Consider the following 22,371-nt stretch of genomic DNA (forward strand, 5'->3'; position numbering starts at 1 on the left):
TCAGTGATCTATTTTTTTAATAGTGTTCCACCGTAATGCTTATAAATGAAAGAATTTAAAAAGCTTCAAGTTTTATTATATTCTTAAATCTAACTAAAATACCATTTAACTTTGTGAGTCCCGCGTGAATCGTGATCAAAATAACGGTATTAGTTACATCTATATCTTGATCACAAGTCGTGTACTAACTATATTATGGCAAACATTACATTCTCATTAATTTGTAAGTGAAGACTAGATTGAATTGTTTTATGAGTAACATTAACCAATGTGGTATTCCAATTCATTTACCAAATTTTTATAAATGTTCTAAACTAGGGTCCTTATTGCACATATCATTTTTATTCTTAATATTAATACAATGCAACATTATGAACCTCTTTTGGTATGTCGTGTCTTTTGTCCCAGGGGTAGATCGACCGTTTACAATCTTTAATCCGTGAAATTCGTTCACATCGTTTACTCTTTGACCAAAAAGTATATCCTTCGGGACATCGGAACACATATCCAGTTAAATTATTGTTTCTCGAACGTTGACATTTTAACATTGCTTGTGAACATTCTTGATTTCTCTCGAAGGGAAAGTATCCCACATTTGGACATGCATAGCTATCGGTGCCAACGATGATCTGAAAAAGACATGTTTTTAATATTATATTCAGTTTGGATATAGTTCTTATATTAAAGTGTTATTTACCGGATCTATATAATCGTTACTGAATCGCTTGATGCGGTGAGTTTGGGCTAAAGTCCCATCGCATTTCTTTGAAGCTTTATTTTCATCTACGCACTGCGTTTTTGATTCATCGTAAATTGTATTGTTAGGGCAGTGAAATAGTGCTATTTTCAAATCATGGCTATCATCATCTTCGGTGCATTGATAAAATAGGTTGCAATATTTGGGATGTCTTCTGAATGATGTTGGACAAACATAAGCGTATTGATCTTCGTTCATTTCAGGACACTTGTCTTTAGTAGGGGAACTGGTGGTACTTTCAGTTGTTTGCTGTGTGGCCTCTGTTGTCGTTTTATCGTTGTCTGTTGGTTCTGATGAGGAATCTGTGTTTGATGTAGATTGTTGTTCAGTAGACGAGGATTGTGTTGTACCTTCACTAGTAGATGATTCTGCAGTTGTTTTATCAGTTTGATCTATAGGAGTAGTTGAACGATCAGTCGTGGTTGATTCTGAGGTCGCTGTCGTTGATTGTTCAGTTGAGGATGCTTCTGTTTGCGTTGTGCTTTTTTCAGTTGTTGAAGTTTGTTGCTCTGTTGTAGTCGATGTTTGAGTGGAACTACTTTGTTCCGTAGTTGACAAAGTGCTGCTTTGTTCTGTAGTTGAAGAAGAGCTGCTTTGTTCTGTAGTTGAAGTAGAACTGCTTTGTTCTGTTGTTGATGTAGAGCTACTTTGTTCTGTAGTTGAAGTAGAGCTACTTTCTTCTGTGGTTGAGGGTTCACCGGTCGTCATTGCTGTGGTTGCTTTCGTAGTAGTCGTATCTGTTGAACTACTTGCAGACGTTGTACTTTCGGTATTATTTTGTGTTTGAATGGAAGAACCATTGCAATTTCGAGGGGGATACACAGAATCTTCATAGTTACATGTGTCTAAAGACGGGTCCCATATAGTACCTTCACCACAATCAAAATGAAAGATAGAGAAGCTTGTACCATTATTATACCAGTCAACACATCTGTAAAACTTTTTACAGTCATTGGGATTAGGGTAAAATCCAGCTTTGGTACATGTAAAGTTTCCTTTTTCTTGTCCTTCCATTGAAGTTTGGTTTTCATTATTTGCCACTGTAGAACTTTCTGTAGTTATGGTGCTTGAAGGAGTTGAGCTCGTCGTTGTTGTTTTTGGCGTTGTCGATGTGCTGGTTGGTGAAGATGTTGTTGTTGTGGTTAGTGTGGTTGAAATTGTAGAACTACTTGTTGAGATTTTTGCTGTTGTTGATGAGGGAACTTCAGTATGTTTTTCAGTGGTTGTGGACTCAGTTGATGAGACATTTGATGAACATGAAGGATGTTCGACGTCTTGCGGATGATTACAAGCTATTATATCTTGATCCCAAATAGTTCCTTCTCCACAAGTAAAGTCATATTTTGTGAAACTATTTTTACCATTATCAACACATCTATAGAATTTTCCGCAATCTTTGGTGTTCCCAAAATATCCTTCTTCTGAACATGTATTTTCATCAAATGAAGTGTCATTTGAAGGAGTTGCGCTCGTCGTTGTCGAAGTCAATGTTTTTGGCGTTGTCGATGTGCTGGTTGGTGAAGATGTTGTTGTTGTGGTTTGTATGTTTGAAATTGTAGAACTACTTGTTGAAATGTTTGCTGTTGTTGATGAGGGAACATCAGTTTGTTTCTCAGTGGTTGTAGACTCAGCTGGTGTGATATTTGATGAACATGAAGGATGTTCGACGTCTTGCGGATGATTACAAGCTAATATATCTTGATCCCAAATAGTTCCTTCTCCACAAGTAAAATCATATTTTGTGAAACTATTTTTACCATTATCAACGCATCTATAGAATTTTCCGCAATCTTTGGTGTTCCCAAAATATCCTTCTTCTGAACATGTATTTTCATCAAATGAATTTATAGTGTCACTTGAAGGAGTTGCGCTTGTCGTTGTCGAAGTCAATGTTTTTGGCGTTGTCGATGTACTGGTTGGTGAAGATGTTGTTGTTGTGGTTAGTGTGGTTGAAATTGTAGAACTTCTTGTTGAGATTTTTGCTGTTGTTGATGAGGGAACTTCAGTATGTTTTTCAGTGGTTGTGGACTCAGTTGATGAGACATTTGATGAACATGAAGGATGTTCGACGTCTTGCGGATGATTACAAGCTATTATATCTTGATCCCAAATAGTTCCTTCTCCACAAGTAAAATCATATTTTGTGAAACTATTTTTACCATTATCAACGCATCTATAGAATTTTCCGCAATCTTTGGAGTTCCCAAAATATCCTTCTTTTGAACATGTATTTTCATCAACTGGATTTATAGTGACACTTGAACTTGTACTTTGCTGATATGGCTTAGCAGTTGTGGATGGCTCGATTATATTACTATATGTATTTTCGATTGTTGTTGCAGGTAAAACAGTTGAGGTTGAACTTACTTTACTGGTTGGTAATTCTGAAGTAATTGAAGCATCATTGTTTGATAGAGTTTGACTTGATGTTGAACAAGACGGATGTTCAACATCATGTGGATGATTACATGCTTTAAGTCTCTGGTCCCAAATAGTGCCTTCTCCACAAGAATATTCGTACATTTGAAGGCCAGCCTTTCCATTATCAACACATCTGTAGAATTTCTTACAATCGTCCATATTTCCGAAATAACCTTCCTCCGTACATTTATTGGAACTTGATGTATTAATTTCTTCATTTTGATCACTTGTTAGTGGTATTTTAGTTGTTGTAGTAGTCGTTGATAGTTGTGGTTGTTGGCCTGTTTCAGTTTGTGGTGTAGGTTTGTATGGTTTATTTTCTTCATCAACTTCAGAAGTTCTCGTTGTGGATATGCTATATGAACTGTCAGGAGCGTTTCCATGTGTAGCCGGTTGCGACTGAACGGTTTCAACTCCTCCACATTTCTTAACAGCCCATGCGTGATTGCATGACTCAATACTAGAATCCCAGACAGTGTTTTCACCACATGTAAACTCATATAGAGTGAACTTCCCACTGCCACTATCTACACATCTGTAAAACTTTTGACAGTCATTAGCATCGCCTATAAAACCAGAGCTAGTACATTTATTATGCGTAACATTGTTTTCAAAATTGTTTATATTTTTTGGTGTGGAAACTGTAAATTGATTGGATCCTTGGCTGTATAGGGAATCAAATGTATGTTCCAATATTTCATTTGCTTGTGTGGTGGTTTGTATAAGAGAAACAGTAGTTATAACTGGTGTGTCAGCTATCGTTTGGCTATTTACTACGGAAACAGTGCAGTTTTTAACAGCCCATGCGTGATTACATCCTTCAATGCTAGGATCCCATAACGTACCTTCGCCACATTTATATGCTAACTTTGTAAAAACACCTCGTCTAGTTTCAATACATCTATAAAAATTTTGGCAATTATTTTTATCACCATAGAATCCATTAGAGTTACATTCCTCTTGGTACGAATCGTATGTCACAGAAGCTCCAATATCACTTAAGGTTGAAGGTGTAATAATTTGTTGATTGTTGGCAGTAGTTTGTCCGAAGAATTCATCTATGGGAGGCCTAGAACTGCTTGTGTGTACTGTTGACGATAGTACATTTACTTTTGTTGTTGTAACGTCTTTCGTTTCATCTCTGAGAGGAACAAAGGAACCACATTCCTTTACCGCCCAAGCAAAATTACATGTTTTTAAATGATCATCCCACACAGTTCCATCACTACATGAAAAGTCGTATCGTACATATTTTCCATTTGAACTTTCAATACATCTATAAAACTTCTTACAGTTTTCAGGGTAACCAAAGAAACCATTTCGAGAACACATTTCACTATGATATTTATCAGAATATGGCTCTTGTAAACTATCTGTGGTAATCGAATTCGATACTGAATCACCATATCCTATTATTTTGTCACCAAATTTGTGGATTTGAACTGAACTTAATGTAGGTTTATTGTATGGTTTTTCCGTACGAGTAGTTGAATCTATTTTTATCGGCTTCTGGGTGGTTGTCTGAAGGGGTTCAATGTGTGGCTGATTGTAATTATTCGGAAAATCTTCGTTATCCTGTTTTTGATCCAAGTTTTTATCAGCGTTATTTTTATTTCCAAAGTCCATATTAATGTCATTTATATCAGCATAGGTGTCGTCCTTTCTACACTTAGAATTTCGGGCCATCCATGCATGATTACACCCTTGCGTGTTATCATCCCATATCGTGGCATCATTACACATGAACTCATACCTAATATACCCTCCTCTTAAATTGCTCACACATCTATAGAATTTCTTACAATTATTCGTATCACCCATAAATCCATCTGTTCTACAGCGATTGTCATCGTTTTCATTTTTATCCAAAAACGATGGTCTTTCAGTATATCTTTCTGTGCTGTACCCTACAGTAGAAGGCGTAACTGGATATGCATGTTGATATGGTACTTTCTGGTAATCATCTGATAGTTCATCATAATCAGGCAGTGGATTGTTATAACTTATATCATCTCTGTTAACTATTGGCTTAGGCAATTCACTATCATTATCCATAATTTTATTATCATAGTGCTGTTCTTCACTTGGAATTTTGCACCCAGAATGCTTTATGCTTATTTGTGGGTAGTTGCAAATTCCTCTATATGTATCGAAAACTGTACCGGCAGGGCACTGGAACTGAAAATAAAACAGTAAAATATTGTTAACTCCTTTACAACCTACCTAATAATTCAAAACATAATGCTTAATTAATAGAAAAATTCTCTTCAGATTTTTTTGTATCTTTCTACCAATTGACTCTACGCAGTCATAAAAAAAAGAAAGAAAGAAGAAGCTTAGACGAATTTTATGGGGAAAGTATATAAGCTGCTTTAAGGCATTTTTTGATATTTTTTTTTATTTTGATAATAAAATAATTAATACGATGTCCTTTATTTGGTCTGATACCAGTTGCATATCACGTCTACGATGTGAGATGCGTAGTATAAATAAATAAATTAAGTCAGTTTTAATTTCATATCATACTTACTCGAAATGTGTTATATTTGTCGTTATTCGATTTTACGCAACGGTAGTAAATTGTACAGTCTTCTTGATCTGGTCGAAATCCCTCTCCATCACAATGAATTGTATTTTGTTTGTTTGAATTAAGCTTTACTATGTGACCATTAACTCTTTCCTTGCGATATCCCGAAGTGTCTAAATCAAGACAATGACAGTGATAAAATATGTATAAGAATCCTTGTTCATTAAAACTAATAAGTCTTATTGCACACTTTTAATTACAGAAGTATTTTCTCTCTTTCTGTCAAATCGTTCTATACACAAAACAAAAAATATAGTAAATGGTCGAATCATAGAAGCTAGTCTTTAAATAGATAGAGATATGCTTATAAAAATTCAATAAATATTTGACAGATGGTAGAGTAACGCCCACATTTGCTTTCAAAATGAAAAGTTGTGTGGATTTTAAAAAAGTTACTTCATATATTCTATTGTTAAGATTTGAAATGTATAATTTTGTTTATACGTATTTAATTTGGCTAATATTAGTTATTATAGAAACAGGTCTGTGGAGTAAAAAATATACAAATCTATTATGTAATTCAACTACGACTGTAGATACGTATAGACAAACATATTATTAAATTATTAAGAGTAGTACAAGAACGAGACTTAGCGCGAACTGTGACTCCCATATGTCGAAATCCAAAACATTTCCGCGTACGAGTCAGAATTTCAGCTTACTTTCGTTTCTGAATTAATGTCTAGAGTAGTAGTTCCCAAACATTTTTGTGCCACGCCCCATTTTAGCCTTTCTAAAATTCTTAAGCCCCCCCTATGTAGAACACATAATTTTGAATATAAAAAAAAAAATTGTTCACTTAAGAAAGTTAAGATACTTAAATTATAGGTTTTAGGAAGAAATTAATAGGAACTGAAATTCAAATTCTAAATCAACATAAATTTACGAATAGCCCCCTTTTACTATCAAATTGCCCCCCTGTGAGACGGGGGACCCAAGTTGGTCTACTCAACACTGATCTAGAGTCACTACTTCAACTTTACAAGGTTTTCTCCCTTCAGAACCAGACCTACAGAAACGGGATCTATGTAAACTATTGGTTATCTTAGAAATACATAATAGAATACCCTATGAAGTAAGAGAACAATGCTTTTGTATTAGTGTTGAAATATAAAGCGCAGAAATTGTTTTTTTTGTTTGCATTGAACAGGCTCCATAAGTACTGGACTGATTTAAAAAAAATACAATATCCCGGTTGAATATTGAATATTTTCAAAAAAGTTTGGTATATGTATTAAAACTTCGATATCTTAACCCAAGGTGATACAATATTAGAAATCCCTATATCGCCTACGCTGGGGAAACTGGGACAATAGATATCTACGTCCTTATGTATCATCACTAATTATAGTCTGTGATGCTGTATGTGTAAGTACATACTAAAATAAATATACAGTCGCGCAAAGCCGGGATTGAACTTATATTTGTGATTATGTAGATGATTTCATTTTATGACATATTCATATTTGTTTCTTTGTTAGCCAAAGTATTGTCTGGAAAAAGTTGCTTAAGCGGTAATTTTTTTTCATGCTTTGTTTACTTTTTCTCTCGTTTTGTTTACTGTGATGTAAATAAAGCGTTATTATCAATTTCAGCGAAGACACTAACCATTGGTATCAATCATTAAGGCGTCGCGAAACAGAATTAACAAAATGATTTGTAATTTTAAACAAACCATCTTTATAATTATTTTTCTATACTGATTATAAATTCTGCTTTTCACCTCTTCATTTTATCTGAAACAAAAATGGTTTAATAAATACCTAGTTGTATACATTATTTGTATTAGGGTTATTTAAAGTAAATAGAACATAGTCTTCTAGCGGTAAACTATATTACTACGATATTTTTGGAGCCCCTCACCCGCCGGGAGACGCCGTCCACCAGACCTAGATTAAGTTAATAAAGTCTAGGGTTGCTGCGGGCTTCCTCCGACAAATCTGTCCATTTGCGTTGAAAGTATTACATTTGAGTACCTGTTTTATAAAAGCATTTTACTGAAATACCAAAAATAATCAGAAATCGAAGCATTAGATATATCGAACATCGTATCCTCTAAGATTTGAGATTAGATTATGATTTATATTATAATTTTTGTAACCGTTCAAAAGCATGAAAGACTTTGAAGTCAATTGTTTAATATACCTGGGTTAAACTTATAATAAGTGATAGGTACCCAAAATAACTTTAGTACTATGTTCATCCTTCACGAAGTTTAGATCAATCTAGGGGGCAGGGTAGCTGGGTAGATTTTGTCTTACATACGTCCACGCAACTGTAATCTCCCTTTACTCATGAGATAAATATTATATAGATTATAAATATTTTATTACGAATCATTTCGATCGCATAACCCCATGCAATTAGTTTCGCATATTCGTTTAATGGCACTGTGTCATCTAGACGCAAAAAGAACACAAAACTTGTTCAGGTCGTCTTTTTGTAAGATCAACCTGTAATTATTCGTGGCAATGAACTAGTGAAGTATGTGGAGACGAAGGCTGGTTGTTTACTTATGACCTTTAAATAAATATAATCGCTGATAGGGTAGAGTGATCATAGTAATTCAGTAAATACAAAGAGAAATCTAGTATTAAAATCTGCAGTGAATGGCTGTATATATTAGCTGTAATTATCAGTATTATAAATGCATGGACCAAAATTTTTAAATTTGTGTTGTTTTTCTTTTTAATTATTTTTATTGCTACTTTGTAGGTTGTCGAGAGTATACTGTAAATATAGTAATATATAACAATATTATTTTCATATTAAATAACATTTTAGAGGTTAGATTTATTTATTATTGTTATATTATATTAATTGCTTTCACGGTAATCTTAAAGACTGTGTAATGTTTGGTACTGTAAGTCACACTAAACATCGTGGTTAGATCAAGTTATCTATCAATCGAGTTAGATTTACTTAGAAATTAGTATCTACTTAGAACACTTTTCGGTCGCAAAATTTATGTAAATTTGTCGTTGTTTTCTGGTGGGTTATTAAGACATACGGTCTTAATAACCCGGTCAATCCGATCGGACATGAAGTGTACGTTAAAATTCACTTATCAAAGATGTATCCAGACTATCCATCATTAGTTCTATGCTTATCTCATTCTCATCATCTTATGATATAATCTACAATACCCATACGATGCCTAGAGCGACCTCTAAAAACCCTTGAAATACGTAGCAGGCAAATATATTATAATTTTAAACAAACCTACAAAATTATGTAAAAATCTGTAATAGGCTAATTGTATCCTGTAAAAATGTATGAATGAATATATTTTTAATCATTAATAAATAGGTTTCCAAAATGTCTATCTCGTATATCACTAGGGTTGGTACATATATTTTAAATACGAATTTCTTGAAGAAGAGTTGCATAAACAATTCCATAAATTAAGAATTAAAAATACCCGTTGAATAAATTCGTACCCATTAATAACGATTGTTGAGAGATCGGGGGATACCGATACAAGTTCAATATCCCCACACGTCTTCACGAGTTATTAGTTCATAACTCTCTGTTAATCTGTATTTTTTATGAGTAACACTTGATATAAATAACCTTTTTTTCATTTAGAAGTAACACGTAGTTCGTTCTCTAGTAATAAAAAAATATTTAACGTGATTATTATAATTTTTTTTGTACTTAAATAATTAGTTCAGGTCGAGAATTCGAATTAGAAAACATATACTATACAAGTATATTTTTCTGTAAGTCCTTAGGTTTCTTTTTATAGTTTAACTATAAAATATAAGGTCCGGTTCCCGAAAAATAGTAATTGCTGTGTATCTTTCTATCTATACGAATGCGATAGTTTTATACGGATCTTAAGCTATACGAGAAATAAAAATTCCTTTGATTAACAATCAAGGACTCTTATACCACAGCCTAAGTACAGCATCTCACGTGCAGCACTTTAAAAAAAACAAAATAGATATTCCCATTGGGCATCATCAACTATTTTTAATCTGTAGTAACAACTCTCAGCTGGATAATGTAAGGTTTTTATTCAAAGGCATGAGGACTATTATACGGTATAAGTTTTTTGCGGGTGCCTTATCATAAATGCCATCATTATTCAAAGAAATCATTTGAATCGTCTGTATCAAGGGGTAATTGTTTTCATATCTAGATGAATCTTTATTGAATAGTTATTGTATAAATTTAATACCCAAGTACTTCTAGGTCAAAGCCCTCATTTGTAATAACTCTAACTAAATAAGATTCCTTTTTTTAATTATTAGATTATTTTATATCAACACCTAATATAACTTTGAAGACGCTCCAAGATAATTCATCCAATTATGTACTGCATAAGCCTTTTACTTTTTTGTATTGAGAGTGAAATTGCATTAGTCGCTCCATCGACGGATAAATTATTGCGTTCAGTTCAAGAGTTGGCTCGTCAAACAGGCTTGAAGATAGAAAATTGACTTGAACTTTTGCAATCCATGGTCAAGGTCAGAAATAGCATTTAAAAGACATGCTCAAAAATAACAATTTACAAATCAATAACCTCCTCCTTTCTGAAACGGGTTAAAAATGAGTTATTAGAGTAGCTGTTCTGGCGTAGCGTCTAATCAAATCGCTCGCTTGTTCGGTGAAAATTCACTTGCCCATGTATAAAAGACTGAGTCTTATTCAATTCATACTTCAAGATGTCTCTATTATAAAGTTACAGGGTAGCAATTTATGTTATACAGAAAACTGAGATATTTGTATTATCGGTGACCAAGAGGAGGCCAAAAAATTCTATGAAAATACAAACAAATAGCTTTATCCAATCGAGGAATGTTGGTTTGACATCAGCTATCAATGCATGTTTAGTTAATAACGTTTGAGTAAGCTGTGGGTATAAAAGTAACTAAATTAAGAGGCATCTTTATGGGATTTGCTATAAAGGTCATACAAAAAGTAGTTAAAAGAAATAGGTAGTAGTGTTTAATAATCCGAGTTACCAATACCTACGACGACTACATAGTCGGGGAATTATCTAGAAAATATAAATAAAAAAAGGATTTTTAATAGTTTTAAACTTTTCCATAACTATAATTAGGTACATATTTTATTTTCCACGCAGCTGTTGTATTATTTTACATTGTATATCCAAAGATTAATGACATTATTTTCCTTTTAAATTTAACATTGCACTAATTTAAATTTCGAACCCATAAATAATAAATCTAAATTAGTTTTCATGTTCCTACAGAATAAAAAACATTGACGCTCGAGGGTAACCACAGATTATTCTTATATACTTTTTTCTTGTAACTAGAGTAAAGTTGCATAATTGGATGTACCTTCGACATATTTATTGCATTCTCTTGAAGGGTGCTAGTCGAACAGGCTTAAGGATAGCCTTAATAGCTGATGTGAAAACAACATTCCTTTACTTGATCGGATAAAGTTATCTGTTGTTGTTAATTTCTTGGATTTTTAAACGACCACATGTACCAAGGTTATTTTATTAAACATTTACGAGAATATATTTTACAATATGACTCTAAATAATCTCTTAATATTATTCTAATAAACACTTAATATTATTTACTTCAATACGGTTTGTGAGTATTTATCACCAAAATCAGTATTGTACATTATTAGAGCCTGAGAAATATTCTTAATGATATTATAATTTTATATCAAAAAAACTTTTTTTCATATAAAGGGCAGTCATCGCAGCCCATAGAGACCCATTTTTAGTGGGTTCGTTGCCGGCCTTTAAGGGAGGAGTACCTTCGAATTTTGAATTGTTGGAGGTCGTATCATCTCTCAGGGAAGAACCCGGGTAGTCGGTTCCACAGTTCACAAAAAGATTTCCAGCCATCAAGGTGGAATATTATGGAATCTTTTAACTCACTTCGCTTCATTACATGTCTATTTAAAAAAAAAATTGTTTTTATTTCTTTATTTATGGAATGCTGAACGCATACGTGATCTGGTGGATGTACGTGCCGCTTCAGAATTTTTTAATTGATTAATTAGCAATTTGCATAAGTAACTATTGTTAATTAAATATTGATAAATTTAAAATCAAATAAAATACTGATTACACTAATACCGGGTGATTCCATTTTCCATTATTTTCCTTTCATTTAAGAAACTTACGTATTATTGCATATCGTCTAACCAGGATATAATAATATGAAATGGTGTTAATTATTTAATAATTACACTTGATTAAACAGTAATAATCACAGATAATAGCAATGATGTTATTAAATAAATTCCACATTCGTGCAGTCATTGAGACGTCTCACGAGTCACGGTCAAGGTTACAATCGGAGATCAATGAATTTCTATCAAAATTTTTAATTAGTCTTGTGTAATAGAGATAAAATGTTTTTGTGACCGTAGTTTTTATTACACTCAAAGCATAGCATTCATTTATTTCAGTTTTATCTCGAATTTTAAGTAGAAATACAGATTAAACAGAGATGTTTTGATATTTTCAACTTTGCGAATTGTTAATATTGTTTTTTTTTTAAATTTAGCTACCTAATGGGAATTCTACGCTCTGATTTTGTAGTTTAGTAAATCGAAGCCTTTACATTATTACAAGGCCTTCTGGTAGTTTTGCGAACGGAGGGCGTAGTTTTGCTCTTTCGCGAATTTTGTAAACGTTTTTGACATTCAAAAGCATGCCCTAAGACGCATCTAAACTGAATAAACGAATTTTATTTTGATTGTTAAATAATACGTAATTCTTGTGTAAGTAGTAGTACGTAGTAAGTACGAAATAAAAAGGTATCTTCCCTGTTTAACTGTTATCCCATTCAATACATTTTTCGTGGTTTTTGCATTTATTTTGTATAAACCTTGACCGCATACAGCCTACTAGGATTCCATAAGCAAGGCGCAAGTTAATTTTCCGAGTGGTCACGATTTTCATGCAGGCGTGTTTAGTTGATTAGCGATGATATCATTGTAATCAGCTCTCAGATTTAAAGAAGTTAATACTCATTTTTCTTTAATTGTTATCGAATAAGAAAGGCGTTCTGTAAGGCTGCTGTTAGGTCCCGTGCGAGGACGGGATAGACCCTTCAATAACAAATGTGTAGTGGAGCTGACGAAACATTAAGATAATACATGACATATGTCAAGACGAGGTAACTTTCATATCTTCGATAATATTCGGAAGCAACTCAACTTATAGAGATATACATAAAGAGTCGATACTTATGTATGCAGGTATGACGCCTGGATGTCATACAATATGTTTTTGAGATACCAGCGCTATCGACTATGAATCGCTACATGTTAGCAAGAGAAGAATTTGCTGCTTTACTAGCAAAGGTAACAGATGTATTGTAACGTTGAAAGAGTAATGATTTGCATTTTCACATCGCAAAAAAAACCCGCTACGCAATGAACACCATTAAGGCAAAATGAAAGATAGATTATCGGTGGAATCAATTAAAGGATTCGTTTACGTTTTATTTTACACCCGTTATTGTAAAACTGGTTGGTGTTATGAATAAATATTTGCATTTATATTTAGAGAGACATTATTCAATTAGTATTATGATGACTGCTATGATAAAATCTAATCTATAAAACGAGGAGGTCAAAATAAAAGATGGGAGGACGATCTACCAAAAGGATGGAGAAGGTCTGCCAAGGTTAGAGAGACGTGGAAACAACTGCGGAGGCCTATGTCGACAGACAACCTGACAAAGCGGTTGATAATAAATTATTATTTTCGCTATGTTTATTAGATTTATGAATAGTACCTACTGTTTAATAAGAATAGCATGTAAGTTAAAATGGTCAGCTAATTTATTATTATATATCTTATTATTATATCTTACTAATACTAAAGAGGGGTTAGAAGAGTCTCATCCATACATTTGAAAGATTAATAAACTAACTCCAGGGTTGATAGATCTTCGAGTCAGTACCCTACGTGATAAAATACATGATTGCTAGGCTCTATGAGTTTTTTGCGATTAAAGTAAGAAACTTAAATATTTAGCTTTGATTAATATGTTATATATGAATTACACTTTAAACGATTTGTGTAACAAAATTTAAAATTTTAAGAACTATATACGACGATGTACATTATATATCAACAGGTATCTGTATAGCGAAGATGAAATAAGAAACAAATGTGCACCACATATCTAGTTAGGCCGTCATGGCCCGAAGGTTGCAGATATAATCTTAACCATCCGGCGATTCTCAACTTCTTTAATTGAGCAACCGATCACTTAACGCTCTTTCCTATTGTTCCGCAATAGTACCAGGACCATTATGAATATACAAAAATGTTCTTTTAATTCTATTAACATAGGATTTATTGCTATGAGGATATTAAAACTATTTAATCACTTTCCTAGAAGTTATAGATCACAGACGTGCAATTCTTTTAAATTTTTAAAGGCAAAGTGCTTTTATAGGCAAGTATCTAGATTATAAGTTTGACACCAATTCTAAGGGCCTGTTTTACAATGTATGGATAAAGTACCTAATAGCTATGCAACACATAAATTAATATAAAGATAAAAGTTCCGAATAAGATTCTTCGCATTTCATGACGAATACCGCTGACAGTCGTGAAACGCAAAAATATTGTTTATCGTACCAATAAGTAATAAATAAGCCTATTTGGAACTTATCCGGACATTGTGAAACAGACCCTTAATAACTTAACTTACCTATTATTCGGGCATTATGTTAATGTTTGTATTATATGACATTATAAAATTAATATGACATTTTATATATGGCATTTTATGTAATATGCCTATTTATATATGGCGAATTGTGCGGATTTTTATAATTAATGTATCTAATTGTACCACTTTCATAGCAAATAAACGATTTCATTTCATTCCATATGAGCTTTTGTGTCTGAAGTTTTGATTCTTGGGTCTTAACTAAGAAATACTATATTTTTTTATTAAATGCGGACATTTACTGTAACCGTTTCAAAATTCGAATTTATACTAATTAGAGGCTAAAAATATACTGCTTCCAGATTTAATTCAGCTAATTTTTACGTTTTCATTCAACGACCTGACTCGTAAGACACGCTTTATACGTTTCAGTACTAAAGATGCCGGCTTCCTTACAATGTTTAACTTCATATAAAGAAAGTCCCACTTAGTTCAAACACACGAAACCAATGCCATTTTCATTTATGTTTCAAATCAAAAAACTTTTAATCAAACCATGACAAATCAACAAACATCCCAAGCAACGGTAAATAATTGCGTCTATTTTTTTCCCCCGGATGGTTTTATTGCTATACGAACATTTTATTAATACAAAAATTACTTTTTCTAATGAACCGACAATTAAAACTGGTTATTTTCCGCTAATGACTTGGCGTTGCCTTTTTTGTCGCTTGCATGAGAAATCCAGATGAGATAACGAATATATAGAACAAAACGTTTGTTAATTATTTTTGACTCATGAGAGAAAAAATTAATTGTTTCTGTGCCATATAAAGAAAAACATATGTAGTTTGATAAGAATCGGACAATTATGTTTCGGGAATCATTTGAGATCATTGACCTTGCTATATAACCCATTTATGATGACTCAAGGCTTATTTTATAAAGCGATTAATGTGTAAAATTCAAGGTCAAATCCAACTAAAAACTATTGGAATTGACATACGAGAGTCGTACTTAACGCTAAGTATTGACTTTGGACTATACCCTTAGTAAATTAAGTCTCGCGAACAGTTATAGGGAAGATGTAGAAATTTCATCACCTTTTTCCGAGCAATAAAAACTTCGCGAGTGGTTCGTAAATGTACACACAGTCATACATTAATATTATACAAAAGAGTTTTCAATTTAATTGGAATTTAGAATGGCCAAGTATTTTAATTTTTCTAAGATGTTAAATAAGAAACTGTATTTTGTCTATGCAAAATAAATATTGTCTTCCGTGAGCAGAATATTTTTAAGAACGGAATCTTGGCATTGAACTTGGGTTGAGTCCTACTTGGCTCTTTAGCCAAATATACCGAGTACTGTATTGATAATGGATATGTCCTAAATGCCCAAAGAATTTTAAGTTAATCCGTGTTCTGTTGGCCTATGTGTTGTTCAACATGTATACAACGTGTATGTTAGAGGCTTTAAAAATCAACGAAGATTTTTTTAAACATACCTTACCAGTTGAAGCTTAGCAGTAAAATACAAACTCCAGATAACACAAAGAAGAATGGTGAGAAGTAACCTTGACATCAAGCAAAATGACAAAATAAGAAATACAGACATTCCAAAAAGAACAAAGATCACTGATGCATTACTTTCTCCCTTCAAAGAAAATGGAAAAGAGTTGGACACGTGATAAAATTGACGTGATAAGTTTAAGATCAAGGCTGGCCTCTAGTCAGAGAGACAAAATCGTAAAGACGTCGGGCTAGATAGCAAAAATTTGAAAATTGTCAATGCCTTGGAATGAGGAGGCTTTTCCGTTAATATAAATATAACATTTTACTTTTATTATAATATGTATCAAGCAATTGATGCCCTAAGCCACGCAAAAAACTGTAGTGGAAGCGGGTCATGCTGCGCACCTTACAGATGGATAAGACCACAGATGCACGAAAACAGTAACTACATGGAGAGGCCCACCAGGCAAACGGTATAGAGGCAGACCTTACACTCGATGGGATGATGACATCAAAAACATCGCGGGTCCCCAATAAATGCAAATAGCTCGGAATAAAGAAAGATGGCAAGCCTTGGTCCGCCATTTACCGGAGAGGGTTCCTAACTGTTAAAAATATTTACTAACACATAGAATAACCAGATATTAGCGTATTAGGGAATAATTTAAGGCTAAACATAAAAAAATATGTATGTATAATATGTGATTGTATTTTTATGGAAAAAAGGTTTATTCTCAACATTTAAAGGTTGGCTAAAACGTTGATAGATTTTGAAATCGCTATGACATTTATAATATTAAGAAGCAGTTCTGTATTTCAGAATAATGTGTTTTATCCAAAATTCACCGAAATCTAGACTGAACATTCTGATTCATAGTTGCACCCACTCACACTTTGAAGTCAATTTTCTATAACTTATGCATCGTTGTATTTTTTATTCTCTTCGTGTTTGTTATCTTCGTCTATAAGTGGTTGTCTCATTAACTCTGGTATTTTATTTTTCTTAAACACCAGTGTATCAGAGTGCAGATTGGCAAGGTTTTGTAAATAAATAAAATTAAAGCACAATAATATTTAAAATAAAGAATGTATCGAAGTTAACTGATTTCGATAAACTCCAAAAAATAAGTGTAATTTTCTTATCCGTTATTATCATACGATTTTTAAGTTGAAAACACTGTTAACAAGACCGTGAAGGGTTCATATATTGAGCTAATTAGCTATTTAAATTATAACTTTATCTTAATCTAATCTTTTAAATTGTGCAAATGAAATTGTTTAATTCATATCAACATTGATACGAATAAGATCGTTTTCAGCCTTACTAAATCGTCCAATTATCTCGTGGTTTTAATATCTAGCAAAAGATTATAAATATTCTGTGGAGAAAATTGTACTACATTCCTGATAGTGTTTATAATTTCTTATTTATTACTTGGAAATTTTCATTCTAAGGATGTAATTTTAAAATTATATTATTTTTCTCTAAAGATTTGTCCATAGTTTTTATACTTTAAAACAAATGTTTAGTGCCTTCAGAGAAGGACACGCGAGCCGTTTTCATTGTGTCTAGGCCGTTGCAAGTCGACCCTGACCTATTAAATGCAAGGGCAAAATGTAACAATTTCAATTAAGAGAAACAAATAACACTAGGTAAATTCCAGAGTATTGGACTTTCTTTAAACAAAAACGTTTCTTGTAAAATACAAAATTATATTACCACGAACGATATTTCACTTATAATCGAGTACACAGTACAAACATTCTGTATAAGCGAAACATAAAGGCGTTTATATAATCAATAAGGCCTAACGAAGCTTTGTCAGGAACCGAACTGGTTCCACCTGTGGCGAGAATCCATGACATCGTCGTAACTATACTTTTTATATCACAATCCGCAGGACGCAGGTTCATAAATAGAACGACAGTAAAAAGTGCAATACCCTACACCCCGTCGTCATCCTTGTGAAATAATAACTGCGGTCTATGTAATATTAATATAGATATTTTTTATATCTATAAAAAATATCTAATATAATATAGATAAGAAACTATTAAATTAAATAATATACTTACTTTGATTATTGTATTGAAATGATTGAACTAGCTGTCGGTTTCTGAATTTAGGGGTGATTAATCCAAATAATTCTTCTTTAGGAGATGTTTTCATATAATAATTTAACGCATTTCTTGTTTTTTTTTTAATTTTTAGAACAGGGGGGGGGGAAACGAGCAGGAGGCCCACCTGATGTTAAGTGATACCGCCGCCCATGGACACACACACAATGCCAGAGGGCTCGCGAGTGCGTTGCCGGCCTTTAATAGCTTGTTTTAATTAATAATCATATATTTGTCAGACGATATAGTCGATTCAATAATTAAGATGTACGTGACAATATTTTAAAAGCTGTGTTAGTAGCTTAGAACATAGATAATATAGAGCGTATAGCAATTTTTTTGATACTGTAAATAAAGTTTTAGGTGTGAAATTATTTTATTAATCATGGTCAACGTGGTCAAAGTTTTGAAATTCTAAAAAGAAGTCTTGCCTTCTGATGGTAATGACCTTTTATAGCAAATCTTATGTTTCGGAAATAACCAATTACTTCCCGTTTACAACAGGCATATGAAATTTATAATTCGATTTAGCTGAGTCATCAAACATCGCATGAGTTATTATGGGGCAAGTAAATTTTTATTAAAATAATAAAAGTCGTATTACATTGCAATTTATTAGCATAACAACGCTTAATTTTTATACGCTATATTAAAGTTTTTGATTTACGAGATCGTTCACTTATATCGGAGGTTATGTTTTTGTTTAGATGAAATTTTCCTCGTTGTTATAATCAAATCACCAGTTTCCAATTGGTTTATATAAACTTATATTGAAAAATTATTTATTATATTATACATTTAAACAATAACATATTTCTCTGTAGTAGTAACAGTTTAAATTACTACGTTCACTTGCAAATGAGACTTAAATAAAAATATTGTCTTTTAAGTCATGACAATATGAAATAGGAATGGTAAGATCGTAATGTAGTATTGAGTTAATATATATATCAAACAATAAATATAATTGTTATATTTTGTTCGCTGTTATTTATGTATGTATATAATTAATACCTAGATGGTTATTTACACGGGCTTGACTATGGGGAATCGTCGGGAAAATTCAACTATAAAATATTGAAATCATGAATAAATAGAAGTAAATTTGAATGGGGACCCAGAAATAACTACTTACATTTAATATTACCAAAATACAAAGGAACACAATTTTTGTGATTTTTGTACCAGCCAAATCCTAGATTCATTGTAAAAATACTTTTTTATTACAAAAATAAGAAATATAATTTTTGATGATGGAATTGTTTTGTTTCTATTGCTAGAAACTAAATAGACTCGATAAAATTTACACGAATAAAAAAACAAGTTTCTTGAATTTGCTTACGGAGCATATCAAACGTTCTGCAAATTTAGCGTTCGCTGTTGTAACTATATATTTACTACTGATTTTTCGCAAGGTCAATAAAAAAAATAAAGTATGTTTTTAAATTCAATAAAAAACACAATAATTGCCACATACTTCTGTTCCGTCCTCGTTATTGGAGCAATTTTTTTAACGTACTAGTATTGCCAACAATGTTATATGCATACTTATTATTAAATTTAAAACTATCAAATTCTTTCACTATTAATGCATACAGTAAGTAAGGCGATATTTATTTCTAAATTAATAAAGTTCCCAGTCGTGAGATGCCATAACTATATTCTTATGAATACATGGTTTTTAAATACTTTGACATACTTTATATATCTAGGTAGCAATTTGAGGTTGTATTTACAAGAGATAAGTTTCAATGAAGACAATGGCTTTAGGCCCAATAAAAAAGAGAGATCCTTTGTAATTTTATTCGATAAGATTGAAGATTACTGAATTCTCACTTATTGTTTATTAAGAACGGGTGGTTGATGGGTAATTTATAGGTTTTTAAAATTAACATCGGTGTATCAGTATTGCAATACCTTATTTATTCTTGCCTCTTTTATGTAGGAATTTGTTCTTCTGTGTGTCAACTTGAAAACGACTGTACCGATTTTAAAATTGTATGTCCACATATAAGTAAAGTAAAAAATGATTGTTTTAAAAATAATCATCTGTGGATAAGTGCTGCAATCGCTATCAAATAAATTTTTGTAGTATTTTCTTTTTTATATAAGAATTGAATACTTTGAATAATTTGGAGAATATCTACACTCAATTGGAGGTCGTGGGTATAATAATTAACACAATAATAACATAATCTTCATGTAATCCTTACTATAGTATCCGAATATAAGATATTTTCTTTTATTACTTTCTTCTATTATATAGGGCTACTACTAAAGCGAATTTCTATAATTGTATACCTTATATATTTTCCTATTTTTTAGTTTAAGGGTATTTTATAGTATAGATATGATTCTTGATAAATAATTTAAATTAAACAAGGTTACAGTTACTAAAATTTGGTTTACCTGAGTTATTAAGCTGGTTTTGTCATTAAAATATGAAGGCACACCAAACGAGCTATATAGCGAGGAATGTTTTGACTTCTGGCTCGCTGTCTACATATAGTAAGTACTAGCGGATCCGACAGACGTTGTCCTGTCTACACGTCTTTAATTTCAAAATTTCAATTTTTAATAAGCCATTTTGATGAAAATTATTATTCAAATGTTATGACAATATCTAACGATCCAGCACATGGTCACACACGATATAACCCAATGATAACAAAACTTTTTTTAAATTTCGGGACAGACTAAAATTAAAATTCGAATATTATTTAAAATTTGACACTGCGATGGTAGCGCCATCTGTCGGATCCAATGTAAAACATTCCAAAATCAACAACAACTAATAAATTGAAAATTAATTATAAAAACATTGTCCAGCGGACAAAATTGTGAATCTAAACCATTCCCAGATCCCCTTGAACACACACAAAAAATTTCGTCTAAATCGGTCCAGTCGTTTAGGAGGAGTTCAGTCACATACACACGCACACAAGAAATATATATATTAAGATATAACGCCAAAACACCTTGATTTACTCCCGGGTTGTAGTCAATATTCCGCCTTATTTACACATTTTCCATACCTACAGATCTCTTAACAGTATATTTCTTCTGTATATAGAATAATAACAGAGTTGGACTACTTCTCTAGATATTTACTTACGAGTAGAATATTTTTAATACATTCGTACTTTTTTGGATAATTAATATGGACTGGATATAACTCTGTATATTTCTAAATATTTTTTCCCCGAGAAAAATAACGAGTTCATAACTTTATGATTTATAAAAAGTAACACATAATTACATCTGAATTTTTCGTTAGATTATTTTTTTTATTAAATGTTACGCTCAGCAATGTAGTTTTATAGGTAGAAGATATTTCAAATCGTGTATATTTTCCTATCGTGTTCCAAAATAGTAAACAGACTTATTTTATATTGCTTGTTAAAATTGTCTATTTATAACACATTACTCATGAAATCTAGTATCTAGATCGGTATGTTATTTCTTAGCTTAGATAGAGGTTTGAGATACGTTTTGTTGTAGTATACGGTTCATACATAGAGGCGTTGTAGGAATGAATGTTTTACGGTTATTAATTTTTTGCTATGGTTTTTTCCTACTTTGTTTAGAGGCATTTAAGTACAAGATTACAGGTTTCTATGATTATCGTAATGTTAACAATTAAGTAGCGGGAAAAACGAATTTTATGGTTATTTTAGTTCAGGAAATATAAGTCACTAACTATTTTCATTTATCCATTCGGTCATAGTCTAGCCATAGCTATAGACATTTTTGATAAATGGTTCTTTTTATCAATAGTTTAAAGTATTCACGTCTTCTCTCTAATTCACACGCATCTTATATAAAAGCACACCTAAATAAAATGTTTGATTTTAAATTCTTTCAATAACGTACATAAAGAAATACCCGGCTATGTGTAGGTTTTATTTATATAGATTATTCATATACGATATAATATATAACTACTATACTGCATTTCACTTAAATTGGTCAAATGAAATAATTGTAATATAGGGGTAAATGCGGTAATTTATATATTCTATTAGAGTTTTTGAGCCTAAAAATATCACGGTCTCGTTTAATTCTAATTGTATATTACAAAAATGTAACAAAGTTTCATAAATGTTAAGAGTTCAAAGACAGATGTTTTCATATTAAGTGAAAATTCATACAATCCTATAATTATTTTTGTGATCGTACAAGCTTTAAATAATGGCATATAAAAATTCTTACCTTTTCAAGTCCAGAATCCAAGTCACAGACAGTAATCCTTAATTGTCTCTGGATAGAGTTTCCCGCATTCACGCTATTTCAAAAATGGAAGGATGCGTCCTTGCGAAGCGGACAAGGTCTCGACAAAGC

The 22,371-nt window shown here is 32.0% G+C and overlaps 1 protein-coding gene across 1 annotated transcript; it reads right to left on the reverse strand.

The window, feature by feature from the left end:
- Nucleotides 1-59: 59 nt before the first annotated feature.
- LOC111004249 (serine-rich adhesin for platelets) lies at nt 60-22,360 on the reverse strand. The gene is made up of 5 exons (XM_022275190.2): nt 22,243-22,360; nt 7,374-7,501; nt 5,709-5,878; nt 698-5,356; nt 60-629 (listed from the first exon to the last, which is right to left on the reverse strand). Exons 2-5 carry the CDS (start codon nt 7,441-7,443, stop codon nt 354-356), a joined length of 5,175 nt encoding a protein of 1,724 aa, XP_022130882.1. The 5' UTR covers nt 7,444-7,501; nt 22,243-22,360; the 3' UTR covers nt 60-353.
- Nucleotides 22,361-22,371: the final 11 nt, after the last annotated feature.

The sequence above is a fragment of the Pieris rapae genome, chromosome 13 (genome assembly GCF_905147795.1).
Source record: "Pieris rapae chromosome 13, ilPieRapa1.1, whole genome shotgun sequence".
Lineage (NCBI taxonomy): Eukaryota > Metazoa > Arthropoda > Insecta > Lepidoptera > Pieridae > Pieris > Pieris rapae.